Source organism: Pelophylax lessonae (genome assembly GCF_965119305.1).
Source record: "Pelophylax lessonae genome assembly, chromosome: 11".
NCBI lineage: Eukaryota > Metazoa > Chordata > Amphibia > Anura > Ranidae > Pelophylax > Pelophylax lessonae.
The window spans coordinates 15,548,862-15,564,650 of record NC_138778.1 but is presented as its reverse complement, the minus strand read 5'-3'; the positions used below and the strand labels follow the sequence as shown (position 1 = coordinate 15,564,650).

The 15,789-nt window shown below is 44.4% G+C and overlaps 1 protein-coding gene across 2 annotated transcripts in view; it reads left to right on the top strand.

Annotated features, from left to right (window-relative positions):
- CEP131 (centrosomal protein 131) overlaps positions 1-15,789 on the top strand; it is a 143,020-nt gene that overhangs the window by 98,177 nt on the left and 29,054 nt on the right. For both annotated transcript variants that reach the window (XM_082271797.1, XM_082271796.1), the window contains one exon: positions 14,101-14,278. In XM_082271797.1, coding sequence (XP_082127923.1) covers positions 14,101-14,278 — 178 coding nt within the window. The remainder of the gene's footprint in view (positions 1-14,100; positions 14,279-15,789) is intronic.

The window sequence follows — 15,789 nt, the reverse complement described above, 5'->3', positions numbered from 1 at the left end:
GTGAACAAAGAACTTTTCTTCATTGGATTCCGCGGTGGTGTGCGACCATTTTTCTTCTTTCACACTGTGCGGTTTAACCTGCTATTAGGAAACAGGATTTCTATTTTTTTTTTTTTTTTTTTAGGGTAACAAACACTTTAAGCTTCCAGTCATAACAAAGATCAGTGACAAATCCCTCTTTGATCCAATACATCCAGTCTGAATGTATAGCAAAGCTACAACTAGTACATGGAAATAATCTCCTATGCAAACAAAGGGCAATAACAAATAGCACTCCCCTTAAGGCTCGTACACAAAATATCCTCCGATTTTTCTCTCTCATGCTCAGTGGTCATAACTGTTTTTAGTTGACAGTGCATAATGTTCACAAAATTTCTCGTCCGATTTTTTATTTTTTTTTTTATTTTTTTGGGACATTTGTTTCTAGACTTCGGGGTTGTCAGCAACTTCAGATCATGCGTGGTCTTTCGTATCCGATTTTTCGCGGACGTACTGCATACACATTAAACGAAAATTGGTCGTCTGGGGATGGACGATAAAAATTTTGGTGTTTGTCCCTCCGCTTTTTATTTTTCGTTGAAAATGTCGGTATCGGCTGCTGAAAGTTGTGTACGCACTAGCCAAAAATTGTACGATTTTTACCTCGGATGGGAATTTTCGGCAGATTTTCTACTAGTGTGTATCCCAATTTACATATATAAAGTAGTGGTGAGAGTGGAGGAGCACCAGACATCCCACACCTTGTTGTAATTATTGGGACAGCCCCTGTGTTTGAAAATTATTTTTTCATAAGGCAGTATCTGATTCACCTTCTGGATCCATTAACGGATGGATGGAGGAGCAGATTGATTTCACTAAATCACCAGGCCCGGGTGGCGTACATCCGAGAGTACTCAAAGAACTTAGTAAGGTTATATCTAGACCATTGTTCCTGATCTTTGCTGACAGTATTATGACAGGAAATGTACCAGGGGATTGGAGGAAAGCTAAGGTGATACCGATATTCAAAAAAGGACAGAGGCATGTCCGGGAAATTATAGGCCTGTCAGTCTGACATCGATAGTATGTAAACTTCTGGAGGGGATGATAAGGGACTATATCGTAGAGTTTGCTAAAGACAACAACATTATCAGCAGTAATCAGCACGGGTTTACAAATGGACGTTCTTGTCAAACCAATCTCTTAACATTCTACGAGGAGGTGAGCTGTGAGCTAGATATGGGAAGACCAGTGGATGTGGTGTACCTGGATTTCGCTAAGGCATTTGATATAGTTCCCCACAAGCGCTTAATTTATAAAATAAGGTCTGCAGGCATTGACGGCAGGGTTTGCTCTTGGATACGGAACTGGCTAAAAGGGCGTGTCCAAAGGGTGGTAATTAGTTCTAGTTCTTTTTGCAGATGACACAAAATTGGGCAGGGCAATAACTGCACAGCATGAAGCAGATATCCTACAGAATGACCTGGACAAAATAACAGAGTGGGCAACGACATGGCAAATGAGGTTTAATGTGGAGAAGTGTAAGGTTTTGCACTTGGGGACTAAAAACATAAAAGCACAATACACTTTCGGGGGGGGGGGGGGGGAACCTTCGGGGGAATCAAAAATGGAGAAAGATCTGGAAGTCTTGGTAGAGGATAGACTAGGCAATAGCATGCAATGTCAAGCGGCAGCTGCCAAAGCCGGCAGAATATTAGCATGCATAAAGAAAGGGATGTATTCCAGAGATAAAACTATAATCCTTCCACTTTATAAAACTCTGGTCCGACCACATCTGGAGTATTCTGTCCAGTTCTGGTTGCCAGTCCTCAGGAGGGATGGATTGGAGCTGGAGAGAGTCCAGAGAAGGGCAACTAAACTGATTAGGGGATTGGAGGACCTTAATTATGAAGAGCGTCTGAAATCGCTTGATTTATTCTCCCTGGAGAAGAGACGCCTGAGAGGGGACATGATAGCAATTTCTAAATATCTCAATGGTGATCTCAGCATAGAAAAAAAGCTGTTCAGTCGAAGGGATTGCATGAGGACTCGAGGGCATACAATGCGATTAGAGGAGAAGCATTTTAACCTCAAGCAACGTGGGGGGTTCTTTACTGTTAGGGCTACAAGATTGTGGAATTCGCTACCACAAGAGGTGGTTTCTGCGGAAAGTATGGTGGCTTTCAAAAGACTCTTAGACATACATCTCAAGGATCAGAACATTCAGGGGTATGAGAGATGTTTACGGCCACACACCCCTACACAGGTTGAACTGGATGGACTTTTGTCTTTATTCAACCTCACCTACTATGTAACTTAAATGCAATAGCCTTTCAAGCCAAAAATAGTGTTTCCTCCAATAAAACCCTGGTATAATTTGGCCATTGTGCTTCGTCTAGTATACCCAACAGGCAAATGCGCAGGGTGCAAGGCACAGGGATAGAAAGAACTCTAGACAATACATCTATCACCCGTCTCCAATATGTATCAATGCCAGGGCACAACCACATTACGTGACTAAAATATGCACACAGGCAGGTACACCTGGTGCAGCAGAGGTGGGGATACGATGCATACCATGGAGTCGCACTGGGGTTAAGTACGACTGATAAATCATATATAATTGAATACGTTGAGTGTCAGATGGGAGTTAAACGCTTCTTCCCAGTTCTCATCCGACAAATCAGATATAATTATTTGCCATTTAGTGCAAATCTCCAAAGGATGTTTGTTAATCAAGGCAGCCAGTAAATGGGAATAGACCACAGAGATCAAGCCCCTTAGGGCCCTGTGATCTTATCACCACTATCATTGGATAATCAGAACATTTTGTGCCGGTGACACCAAACTGAGTTTGTAGAGCATGGCGCAGCTGGAGGTATCTATAGAAAGCTGTACATATTTATTCTGTAAATCTGAGAACGAGGCCAAAACATTTCCAGTATATATGTCCTGTAGTGTAGCAGTACCCCTACTTTCCCAGAAGGAATAATCTGTGAAGCTCAGAACCTGAGGGAACATGGGGTTGTGGCACAAGGGTAACTCCAGAATAATAGCATAAAACCTGTCTAATTTTTTAGTTTCTCTCCATACCATATGTGCCAGGGTTAGAATTGGTATGCAGTCTCTTCCCAAGGAGGACAAGGGAGCCTATAATACGATCAACAGGTGCTTTCAATTCAACATATGAGCCAAATGTGATTCTACCACCGCCAGGGTGACAGGGGATAGCCTATCAACCCAATGGTGTAGTTGCCCTGCTAAATGGTAAAGATACGTATTAGGAAGTGCCATGCCAGCTTCAGCCTTGGGTTGCTGTAGGACATAGAGTGTTAGTTTTCCTTCTATTGCTCACCCATATAAATTATGTACACCGTGTATCTAGGGTTTTAACCACTTTAAGACTGCTCACGTTGCTGCTACTGCAGCAAGGTGGCAGCCCTGGGTCCAGCGACGTAGACCTACGTCGCTGGATTCCTCCTTGTCTCACCGCCTGAGGCTCAATCCCACTGTGTTTAGATACCGCTGGAGTCGGGCAGGAGGAGAGACGGCGATCACCGTCTCTCTTCCCCGATCGTCGGGGAAAGAGTAAAAGAAAGGGGAAAGAGTGAGAAAATCCGCCCGCTTGTGTAAACAAAGCAGGCGGATCTTCTCTGTGACAGACAGGGACAGATCACAGGATTCAGCATAGCTGAACCTGCAATCTATCTGTGTCACAGAACCCCCTCGCCCTACACACGTGAGTAAGCATGAGGCACACATTTAACCCCTTGATCACCAACAGTGTTATCCCCTTCCCTGTCAGTGTCAGTATTACAGTAACAGTGCATATTTTTAGCACTTATTACTGTAGTAATGTCACTGGTCCCCCCAAAAGTGTCACAAATGTCAGTTAGGGGTCCGATCTGTCCGCCGCAATGTCACAGTCCCGCAAAAAATCGCAGATCACCGCCATTACTAGTGAAAAAACAATAAAAATGACATAAATCTTTCCTGTAGTTAATAACTTTTGCGCAAACCAATTAAAATACACTTATTGCAATTTTTTTTTTACCAAAAATATGTAGCAGAAAAACAAATTGGCCTAAAATGTTAAAAAATTTTGATTTGTAAATTTTTTGGGGGGAATGTTATATATCAGAATGTGAAAAATATATATATTTTTTTTTTTTTTTCAAAATTGTCCCTCTTTTTTTCAAAAATTCAAAATCGCACAGGTGATCAAATACCACCAAAAAAAGCTCTATTTGTGGGGGGAAAAAAGTACGTAAATTTAATTTGGGTACAGCGTCGCACGACCACGCAATTGTCCGTTAAAGTAACGCAGTGCCGAATCGCAAAATAGGGCCTGGTCAGGAATGGGGTAAAATCTTCCGGTCTTAAAGTGGTTAAAAATTCGCTCATTGAGAATTTTTTTGTCAGACATGTAGCTAAATACATTTTGGCCTAAATATATGACAAAAATTGAATATATTGGATATTTGTTAACAGTCAAAGTAGAAAATGTCAATTGTTTGCAAAATTTTCGCTCTTTTTTTATTAATACCGCAAAAAATAAAAAGCGCAGCGGTGATCAAATACCACCAAAAGAAAGCTCTGTGGGGAAAAAAAGGACGTAAATTTCGTTTGGGTACAGCGTTGCATGACCGCGCAATTGTCAGTTAAAGTCTCGCAGTGCCAAGTTGAAAAAAGTGGCCTGGTCATTAAGCAGGAAAATCCTCCAATCTTAAAGTGGTTAAAGAACGATCTAAGTATCACCATTCATATATAAGTAGTTACATATAAGCATTTGAGTAAAAGTACTATCTTTATCAAATTTATTCCTGCCTGCCACTGACAGAGGGAGCTTGGCCCAGATATTAAATTTAAGCTTGATCATTTGAAGAGGAGGGTCTAAGTTAAGTTTCAGAGCTTCCGTTTGTGATAGCGTAATAATTACTCCCAGGTATTTAAATGAGGACAACACCTTAAGCGGACTGACCGCTGCATTGTGAGAAAAAGCCTGAGGGTTAAGAGGCATCATCGCTGATTTCTGCCAGTTCATTTTGAGACCAGAATATGCACTATATTTGTCTATAATTTGCATGGCTTTAGTCAAGGATGCTGACGCATCTTGCAGATATAATACAAGATCATCAGCATTTAGGCCTATGACATCAGATCTGCCACCCTAGGTGATAAACAGTCAATTTATTGGTAATGATGTGAAATTCAGGTATATCCACTCAGCATATTCTGTGAGATAGGTGTTGAAATCCCACGCCCAAGAGAGGTGATATATCCAGGAATCATTCCACTACAGTGCTCAAGATAAATGAACCGCTTACCAGAATTAATTGACATTCAGATTATAGAATGGTCTAATGCAGCATGTAGTACAGATTCCTCCCAGGATCAGCAATGAAAGTTAGCTCCTCCAAACATGTTTCGTCATAAACATCATCAGAGGGCATGACCACACAGCAAACCTCAAGCTATAAATAGGTGCTGCACCGGAAATGGACGGAGGTCGGAGGTCACTCCACCACAGTGCTCAAGATAGGTGAACCGCTTACCAGAATTAATTGACATTCAGATTATAGAATGGTCTAATGCAGCATGTAGTACAGATTCCTCCCAGGATCAGCAATGAAAGTTAGCTCCTCCAAACAAGTTTCGTCATAAACATCATCAGGGGGCGTGACCACACAGCAAACCTCAAGCTATAAATAGGTGCTGCACCGGAAATGGATGGAGGTCGGAGGTCACTCCACCACAGTGCTCAAGATAGGTGAACCGCTTACCAGAATTAATTGACCCTCAGATTATAGAATGGTCTAATGCAGCATGTAGTACAGCAATGAAACCCGTAATCCACCAGATCCTCTCAAATGATAGCAGAGAGTAATAAGATCGGCAATGGTAAATCAGATGGCCAGCCCAACTTCTCCTTTAACATGTAGGCAGGATGATCTACTGACAGTTCGGACCTTGTGTTGCTGTTATGTGATCTGGCAGGTCATGTTATGAGAGCAGCACCGACCTGCCAGATCACTTCATCTCTTATAACAGCAACACAAGGTCCGCACTGTCAGTAGATCATCCTGCCTACATGTTAAAGGAGAAGTTGGGCTGGCCATCTGATTTACCATTGCTGATCTTATTACTCTCTGCTATCATTTGAGAGGATCTGGTGGATTACGAGTTTCATTGCTGATCCTGGGAGGAATCTGTACTACATGCTGCATTAGACCATTCTATAATCTGAGGGTCAATTAATTCTGGTAAGCGGTTCACCTATCTTGAGCACTATGGTGGAGTGACCTCCTACCTCAGTCCATTTCCGGCGCAGCACCTATTTATAGCTTGAGGTTTGCTGTGTGGTCACGCCCCCTGATGTCAGTTATGACGAAACATGTTTGGAGGAGCTTAACTAATGACACTGGCATGCTACTGGAGGTCGGCCATGCTTTTGGATAGAAACTAAGCCACATCAATTTTTTATTTATACGTTTGTTGCTTTGGATTTCATGTGCGTGCAGGCCTTTGATGTTTTAATAAAATTTTAAAAGATGTCTGCGCAATGATCGTTTTTGTTGTTCCTTTACATTTACAATGTGGACCATTTTGTTAGTTTGGTCTATATGATTGGATTCTAACGCCCAAATGATTGATGTCTGCTTTGCCTGATTGAATCATATTTGATTGTTGTCTAACCTGGACCATCTGGTAAGAGGCTGTATGTTTCTTGCTCTCCTGGTGGTGGATCTACCGGTGATTGACCTTTCACATCGTTTTATCTCATCACACTGGGGGATTAATTGGAATCCATAATATCTGAGCGCTGCTATTTTTCTGACTCTGGTGGAGTGATTCCTGGATATATCACCTCTCCTGGGCGTGGGGTTTCAACACCTATCTCACAGAATATGCTGAGTGGATATACCTGAATTTCACATCGTTACCATAAATTATTTGACTGTTTATCATTATTATTGTGGCTTTTGGAGCTGCACCCCATTTTTTCTATTATTTATTCGGACTACAATCTGATCCTTTGGTGCTGGCAGCCTATGTGTTTTATCTATATCTTCAGACTGAGCACAGTTATTATATTATTTTTTTTCTTTGCACCCTAGGGCAGTGGTCCTCAACTTCGGTCCTCGGGGCCCACTAACAGGCCAGATTTTAAGTATTACCTTGGGGAGATGCAGACTAGAATACTGCAATCACTGAGCAGCAAATGAGATCACCTGTGATGTAATTTTAGTTATCTTGCAAACCTGGCCTGTTAGTTGGCCCCGAGGACCGGAGTTGAGGACCACTGCCCTAGGTGATACCCGTGATAAGAGTAGACTGTCAGAATCCTAGTGCCAGCGTCTCAATAGCCACTGCAAACAGTAGTGGGGACAGAGAAAATCCTGGTTCGAGTGACCCTATACAATGGTATAAATGCTGATAACAGACCTTTAACCAATAACCGAGTCATAGGTTTTGCATAAAGAATAGTAACCCCTTTTTTAAATTTCTCCCCAAATCCAAAGGATCGTAGCGCAGCCTGCAGAAAAGGCCATTCTATTGAGTCCAATGACGCCAACACACTAGATTCTGGGAGATATTGTCTATGTTGTATAATGAGTTGCGTCCTACGAATAATAATAGATGTGGACTTTCCAGGCATAAAGCTGGTTTGGTCTGGGTGAATAATACTTAGAATTACAGAATTAAGGCATTTGGCCAATATTTTTGTTAGAATCTTATAGTCTACTAGACATTAAGCCCGTTAAATTAACGGGCGCTAGAACATAGAGCCGCGTGACGTAGCCAGCTCTGCGTATAGCATCCCTGTTGCCCTAGCAAAATCTCCCGTGACATCGCTCGCCCGCCGCCACTTGTAACGGCCGCTGCCGCTTAGCAGTAAGTCCACGCGTGCGCGCACCCGCCGCGTGCCCGCGCACACCTGCCGCTTCAACAATTTCGCCCGGCCGCCTGAAGTCTCTGCGCTCCAAGTCCCAACGGCTGTCCGTGGGGCACATGCGCAGTAGCGCAATCCCACGGACACAGGGACTGGACGCAGAGACACTTTGTACTTTATTATATAGGATGTTAAGTAATGAGATTGGACAGTAAGAAGCACAGCAGGGTCTTTGTCGGGCTTGGGTATAAGTACTACATTGGCTGAATACATAGATGGCGACAGTCTATCCTCTTGAGATGCCTTGGAGCAGATTTGTGTTTAGTATGGGTGCTAAGATATCGAAGTATCTACAGTAAACCTCCAGGGGAAGGCCATACGGTCTGGACACCTTTTCAGCTGCCATGGAGGCCACCGCTTCCTCAATATCATCTTCTGTAATATCTGCATCTAATATCAATACTTGGTCATGCGTCAAGGTGGGAAAACTCAAATCTTCCAAGTACTTTTCTATATCCTGTCTAGTGTATGCAAGAGTGGTATTATACATATTGGTATAAAAATCATGACAGTAGGTGAGTATATCCCCTGTTGTACGTGCCTCAGTTCCATCTACAGGTATTTGTTTAGTCACCACAGAGTTGGATACCTGCTGTCTAGCCATATGTGCTAACAATCGCTTAGATTGGTTACCAAAGTATTTTTGTTGGGCGTAAAATGCCTTCCATTTTTTGCTATAGCTGACAGTTGAGCCAGGTTTGTTTGGGATGCCTGTTCCCAATGTACTCGATTGGTGCTGGTAGGGGAATCTAAATAAGTCGCCTCAGCTACCTGAGATTTCCTACTAACTCTTCCTGCCAAGTGGATCTTTTAATATAAGAAATAGAAGACTTTAGGGCTCCTCTTAAATAAGCTTTTAAGGGTCCTTTCACACGGGCGTTCCGATCAGATCCGCCTGTCAGTTTTTTAGGCGGATCTGATCGGATGCCCCATTCAGCCCTATGGAGCAGCGGATGTCAGCGGTGACATGTCCGCTGACACCCGCATACGATCCAGCCTGTGAAATCTGGACAGATGGAAACCTTATTTTCTATCCGTCCAGGGGATCGGATCGAATGGGATCGGATGAGAGCAGACAGGCGGTCCGCTCTCATCCGATTCCCCATAGAGAGCAGCGGGGCTCTGACACCTCCCTCTCCGCACTGTGTGCGGAGACGGAGCTGTCATCCGCCGGCTCAGCAGGGATCGGCGGATCAATCCCCGCTGAGCAGAGCACGGTCCGCAACGGAATGCGGACCGTTTGAAAGAGGCCTAAGGTATCCCAGAATATTAGGGTCCTGGTAGGGCCATGAGCTTCCAGGAAAGCATGTATTTGATCAGGGATCCTACCTATCATTATCCCCAATTAAGGACAACCAGGAAGGCTGGACTTTCCAGGGCTTACGGACACCAGAATATCCAGTATCTAAGGTAACAGTGGTGAATGGTCTGACACCCCTGTAGGTAGGTAGGTAATAGCAGTTACTTTAGTAATAGTCTTATGATTTCCAAAGGCCAGGTGTAGCCTGGAGAGGCAGCCCCTGGTAGGAATGGAACATGAGAAAGCCCTGGTTGCTGCATTATACACTGAGGCATATGTTTTATGCCTAGGTGACTTAAACCTTTTAATGAATCCTCTTCTTTACAGACATGTTGACCCTTTAGCTTCAGTGACTAGTTGGCTAAATGCAGATGGGTTTTGTGGTACGGAAGCTAAAGGGTCACCATGTCTGTCAAGAAGAGGATTCATTAAAAGGTTTAGGTCACTTAGGCATAAAACCTATGCCTCGGGGTATAATGCAGCAAATACCATTGCCTCCCTTACCACCTGTAAAGTAGCTGGGGGAGGGTTATAAATACCCATAATAACAAATTGTAGGGCATATAGATATAAACGTACAAAGACATATCTCCCTAATGGGTCCTTCTTGACTGATACACATTCCAACTGAACAGAGCGGTATACCAATATGGACACCCCCTGGAATAGGAGGAATGACATGAGTGACCTGTCCATTGTAGCCATGGTTTATTTAAATGATGTTCGTTGTCTGGTGTCATTAAATGAGCATTTGATTTCATTATAGTAGTGAATACCTGAGATCATTTATGGGGGGGTTGCCCATCCCTCTCACATTCCAAGATAGGGCATTACTGACATCCTCTCACATTCCATGATAGGACATTACTGACAGAGGCCATTATGCATAGTGGCTAATATGTTAAACATTGCAGGGATTTTCACAGGAGGTGTATTTCCCCTTTCACTCTTTAGACTGGATAGGACATTTGTGTACCAAAAGCTCAACTGGCAAATGACCCAACACCCCTGGTCTGATCCCAAACTATATACATGGTTTAATACTGAAATCGAATAAAAGATTAGCAAAAAAAGGAACTTCAATGGGGCATTGTCCGCACATTGCAACAGCATATGTGTGGACAATACGTGGAAGCACCACCCAAGCACACACTCCCATTTGAGTATTATAGGGTGATATTCAAAAGAAGTCAAAAATAATTTGCATTATATAAATTAGGTGTAGAAAAATGTATAAGCAAAGTGTTCAGTATGTACCACGACACTGCTTGCCTGGAGTTTGCATGTTCTCCCTGTGCCTGCGTGGGTTTCCTCCCACACTCCAAAGACATGCTGGTAGGTTAATTGGATCCTGTATAAAATTGGCCCTACTATGTATGTATGAATGTGAGTTAGGGACCTTAGATTGTAAGCTCCTTGAGGGCAGGGACTGATGTGAATGTGTAATGTATATGTAAAGCGCTGCGTAAATTGACAGCGCTATATAAGTACCTGAAATAAATAAAATAAATAAATAGTTACCTGTGTCTCAACATTTCAACAAAAGTCAGCATGTGGGGAAATCCAGAAGTCCTGCTCTTGATTGTAGAACTTGTACTCTGAGTCCAGTAGGGGGCAGCAGCTCATGAGGATGATACCTGAGCAGTGTAAAAACTCAGCAGAGCACAGGTGAAAGCAGGTAAAAAGAAGGGCATTGTTTCTGTAGTAATAGTCTGACATTCAATAATCAGCAATGCTATAAAGCAAACTGTATAATAAAGTCAACTTCCAAAGTTTGCTGTGTCAGCAGCAAAGGCACATTCTTCAAGAATAACCGAAGCAAGTAATGTATGCTTACCGTGGCAGTACTGCAAGGTACTTTTTGTAAAAAAAGTTAAGGCAGAAAAACACCTTGAAGAATTATTGCATATATAGAGAAATCATAGAGGACGACCTTTTTGATGTAAACCATTCAAGTGCAGCTTCAGGAGTTGTAAAGAAAATAACCGTGCTGCCATCAATTACTCTCAGTTGGGCAGGAAAGGACACGGAGTATACAATCCCCTTTTCTCTCATCTTCCTTTTGATGTCAGTGAAGGAGGCTTTTTGCTTTTGCAGTTCCACTTAAAAATGTCTGGAAATATTGAGATCTGTGTATTTTCAAACTGGATCTGGCCTTTCTGCCTAGCTTTGCAGAGGACATGATCCCTGTCCTTGCAGTTAAGCATTCTAGCAAGCAGTGGCCTCAGTGCAGCTCCTGGCAGAGAGGGTTTTGCTGGCACCCTACGTGCTCTTTCTACTGCAAAAGCTGAGAAGAATTTAGCCTATGGGAATGTATTTTTTAACCAGGTCTCCACAAAATCCCCAGGATTCTGACCCTCCGCTTTTTCAGGTAAGCCCACAATTCTAAGGTTGTTTCTTCTAAGGCAGTTTTCTAAATCCTCTGCCTTCTGGCACCAGAAAGAGATTTGTCTTTCAGCTGCAGATACCCTATTAGGGACAGGGGAGACCTCATCCTCCTGGGAAGAAATCATGCGCTCAGTCTCTGCCACTTGCTCTCGGTCTTGTCTCATCAGGCCTATAGCCACCTTTATCTCCTCCATTTTGCCCATGAGGGATGTATTACAAGCAGTGATGGCATTCAGCAGATGGGTCAGGGGCGTAACTACAGGGGTTGCAATTGCAACTGGGCCCCATGCTCCAGGAGGCCTGTGCGGCTACCCTGTACACCTTGATAGGAGGGGTGGCGGGGGCAGCATGTAGAGAAATCACTGTCCTCCTTTTTCCTCCTGTAGCTGCAGGAGGAAAATGTAGGAGATTGGTTCCTCTGTATGCTGCCCCCGCCACTCCTCCTATCCAGTTCACTTGTGTTCTGCTGTCTCTGGGCCCCTGTGAGCTCCCCGGTCCCCCCCCACTGTGCTCCCTCCCCTCTCCTGCCGGCTGCGGCAGGGGATGTGTCACAATAGAGAAAAATATGTAATTTACCAGCTCCTTCCCTTTCTGAATGGACAGAGTCATAGTCAGTGACATTGTAAAAAAATAAAATAAAATGATAAAAAAATAATACAATTAAAATACCAAAAAATAAAAACGACTGACTCCAGTGCGTGAACTTCCAGGATTGCAAAGGTCACACTTGCGACCGGGCCCTGGCATTCCACCACTGTTGGGAGGCCCCAAGGTGGCAGAAAGGGGGCCCACTGTAGAACTTGTGAAAGGGTCCTGCTGCGGGCCCGTAATAAAAGGCCCCGCAATGAGAGTAAAGGGCCCCAGGATCAGTGGGAAGAGCCCCAGCCAGGGGTCCAGGTGGCCCTTCGTGGTTCTTGCACCAGGGCCCTGAAGGTTCTAGTTATGCCTCTGAGCTGGGCATTAACATGTTCCAGGGTAAGCTTACCTGTTTTTTCGGATGTGGATCCAGCTTTTGGATGCTCAAAGGCTGCTGTACCAGAGCTCCTCATGTGGGGAGGGCTGCAGGCGCCATCTTGCTTGTCTACCCGGGCAAATTCTTTTAGCCTTTCCACCGCCGATGACGAGCGGTCTTTGCTCATGAATGTTAGGAGGATGTTAGCTCAGTGCAGGGAGCCGATTAGGGGAGCGAAAGCATCTAGAGATAAGCAGGATTGCAACAGATTCTGTGGGTGGCTGGTGGAGCCCTAACCCCTTGGTTTTAATGTGAACTGTAGGACAAGACAATTTGGTTTGTTGCAGGATGGCTGGTAACTGAGCTGGGAATTTTCATTTGTTGTTTTTTGACATGAAAAAAATAGGTCCTGCAAGATTTTTTTCAGTGCAGGCAAACACAAGGTGGTGCACTATATTTGGGTGCATTACAGTGCACTGTAGCCTTCTTGGGGGTTCTTTTAACTTTGCATTGCAATGCACGTCTACAATCCCCATCTCCGCTATGGGGAAAGACTACAAGCGTTGAATTTATTCTCTCTGGAGAAGAGACGCTTGAGAGGGGATATGATATCAATGTACAAATACTGTACAAATGAGCATAGGGAACAAACTATTCACGTGGCCATTCACTTTAATTGGAAGAGAAGCGGTTTAACCTTAAACTGCGTAGAGCAGGGATCCTCAAACTATGGCCCTCCAGCTGTTGCGGAACTACACGTCCCATGAGGCATTGTAAAACTCTGACATTCACAGACATGATGGGAATTGTAGTTCCTGAACAGCTGGAGGGCCATAGTTTGAAGACCCCTGGCGTAGAGAGTCCGTGGTGCGGACTGAGAGACAGCCCTGTCTGGACAGTGACCGTCGCTATCATCCTTTCTGCGGGGGAGGGAGGGACTGTATATCCGGACAGAGGCGGTATTTGATAATCACCCTCTTGTTAATGTAATAAGTTGGGCAGCTCCCACCCTCTGTCCTGAGATGAAGCACCTCCCGCCCACTGTGAGGATGATCGAGGCGGCCAGGCAGGAGACTAGAGAGCGAGCACACCCAGATGCCATGTGCCTCTGCCCTGGTGGAACTGTGCAGGGGGGATTGTGATGTAGGAGGATAGGAGAGGAGGGCTATGATTGCAATGGGCACGGTGATGTGTAAAAATGGCACTTTGATGTGTAAAGGAGCATTGTGATGTGAAGGGGAACCAAGGACAATGTTGGACTGCTTTAAAGGGGGGACTGTGGACACTAATGTATAGGGGGAACCATGATGTGAAGGGGGGTTGTGATGTGTGAAGGGAGGCTGAAGACAGTGATGTACGGTGGGGGGAACTGTGATGTGTTTTAGCACAAACATGAGATTCAAACTTCTGCCACAAGAACATTTTACAAACTGGACCCGGTGAATTTTTAATTCAAGACCCCCTGCTGTAGAATGACACCACTGGCTGATCAGGGAGAGATTTTACACAAGATGTTTTATGTTGTAGAATTAAAAGAGTTCGTGAGAAATACGAATCGGAACTGCAAGAAATGGAGCAGTCGGAAAGGAAGCTGCAAGACCGGTGCAATCAGCTGAAGGAGAGAGTGACGGAGCTGGAGGGGGAGCAGATCCGACTGCAGGGGCTTCTGAAGCAGAGAGAGCAGGAGGTGGAGGACATCAGGAAGGTGAGGAGAGAGGCGCCACTTGTCTGTGAATAAAATATGACAATGATATGGAAATTCCAGTAGAGATATCTTACAATAAAGTCCCCACCAGGGGCGTAACTACAGGGGTTGCAATTACAACCGGGCTCCATGCTCCAGGGTGTCTGTGCAGCTCCCCTGTACACCTGGATAGGAGGGGCGGCGGGGGCAGTATGTAGAGAAATCACTGTCCTCCTTTTTCCTCCTGTAGCTGCAGGAAGGAAATAGAGGAGATTGGTTCCTCTGTATGCTGCCCCCACCACTCCTCCTATCCAGTTCACTTGTGTTCTGCTGTATCTGGGCCCCTGTGTGCTCCCCTGGTCCCCCCCCCCCCCCTACATTGTGCTCCCTCCCCTCTCCTGCCGGCTGCTGCAGGGGATACGTCACAATAGAGAACCAGGAAGGGGTCAGTAAATATGTAATTTACCAGCTCCTTCCTTTTCTGAATGTACAGAGTCATAGTCAGTGACATTGTAAAAAAAATAAAATAATACAATAAAAACTACTGTCACTGGCATTCCACCACCGTGGGGAGGCCCCAAGATGGCAGGAAGGGGGGCGCACTGCAGAACTTGGTAAAGGGCCCCAAGATCAGTGGGAAGAGCCCCAGGCTTGAAGGGAAGGCCCCCGGCTAGGGGTCCGGGGAGCCCTTCATGGTTTCTTGCACCGGGGCCCTGAAGGTTCTAGTTATGCCTCTGATCCCCACAGAGTCTATTTAAACCCTAAAGTTTAAAAAATGGTAGATAATCCTTCATATGGATAAATAAAAACAAATGATATCTTAGTTAAGATAATGATATAAAAAAAAAGGCAGCCAGCACCAATAGGTTTGATCGCACACCCACAGTAAAAATATATAGCAAGAGGGTGCAGCGCCAACTAAAATAACAAAGTCCTGTTAGAACATCATAAAGTCCATAAACTTAAAAGACATTTGATGTTGGAAGAGATCCCCACATTGACTGCTGTGGGCTAGAAACACACGTTACCACCATGAGGGATAAAGCAATCCTGCTTACCAGATCAAATTGACCCTCAAGTTATAGAAAGGTCAATAAAAACATGTGGAAAGCCAAAGTTCAATCAATCTGTTGCTGCGCCAGGTGTACAGGATGTCCTCCATAGTAGTTCCAAGGCCAGAAACTACTTCGATAGGCTTCCAATCCAGAAGCAATAGGCAGGACCAATAGCTTAACCTCTCTGGTCTGTGTACCTAAAGTTTATACACATAGTGTAGAGGTTAAGCTATTGGTCCTGCCTATTGCTTCCGGATTGGAAGTAGGGATCGACCGATATCGTTTTTCGTTGCCGATACCGATATTTTGGCCATTGCATATCGGTATCGGCCGATATTTTGTACTTCCTATGTCAGGGTCCGAGACTAGTCTTCTCCTCCAACCATTAGGTGGTGGTGCTCATGTAAGGGTAAATTGATGTCACATAGTATAATTCCGTTTACAAATGTTATTGAATATGCCACTCACATATGTACA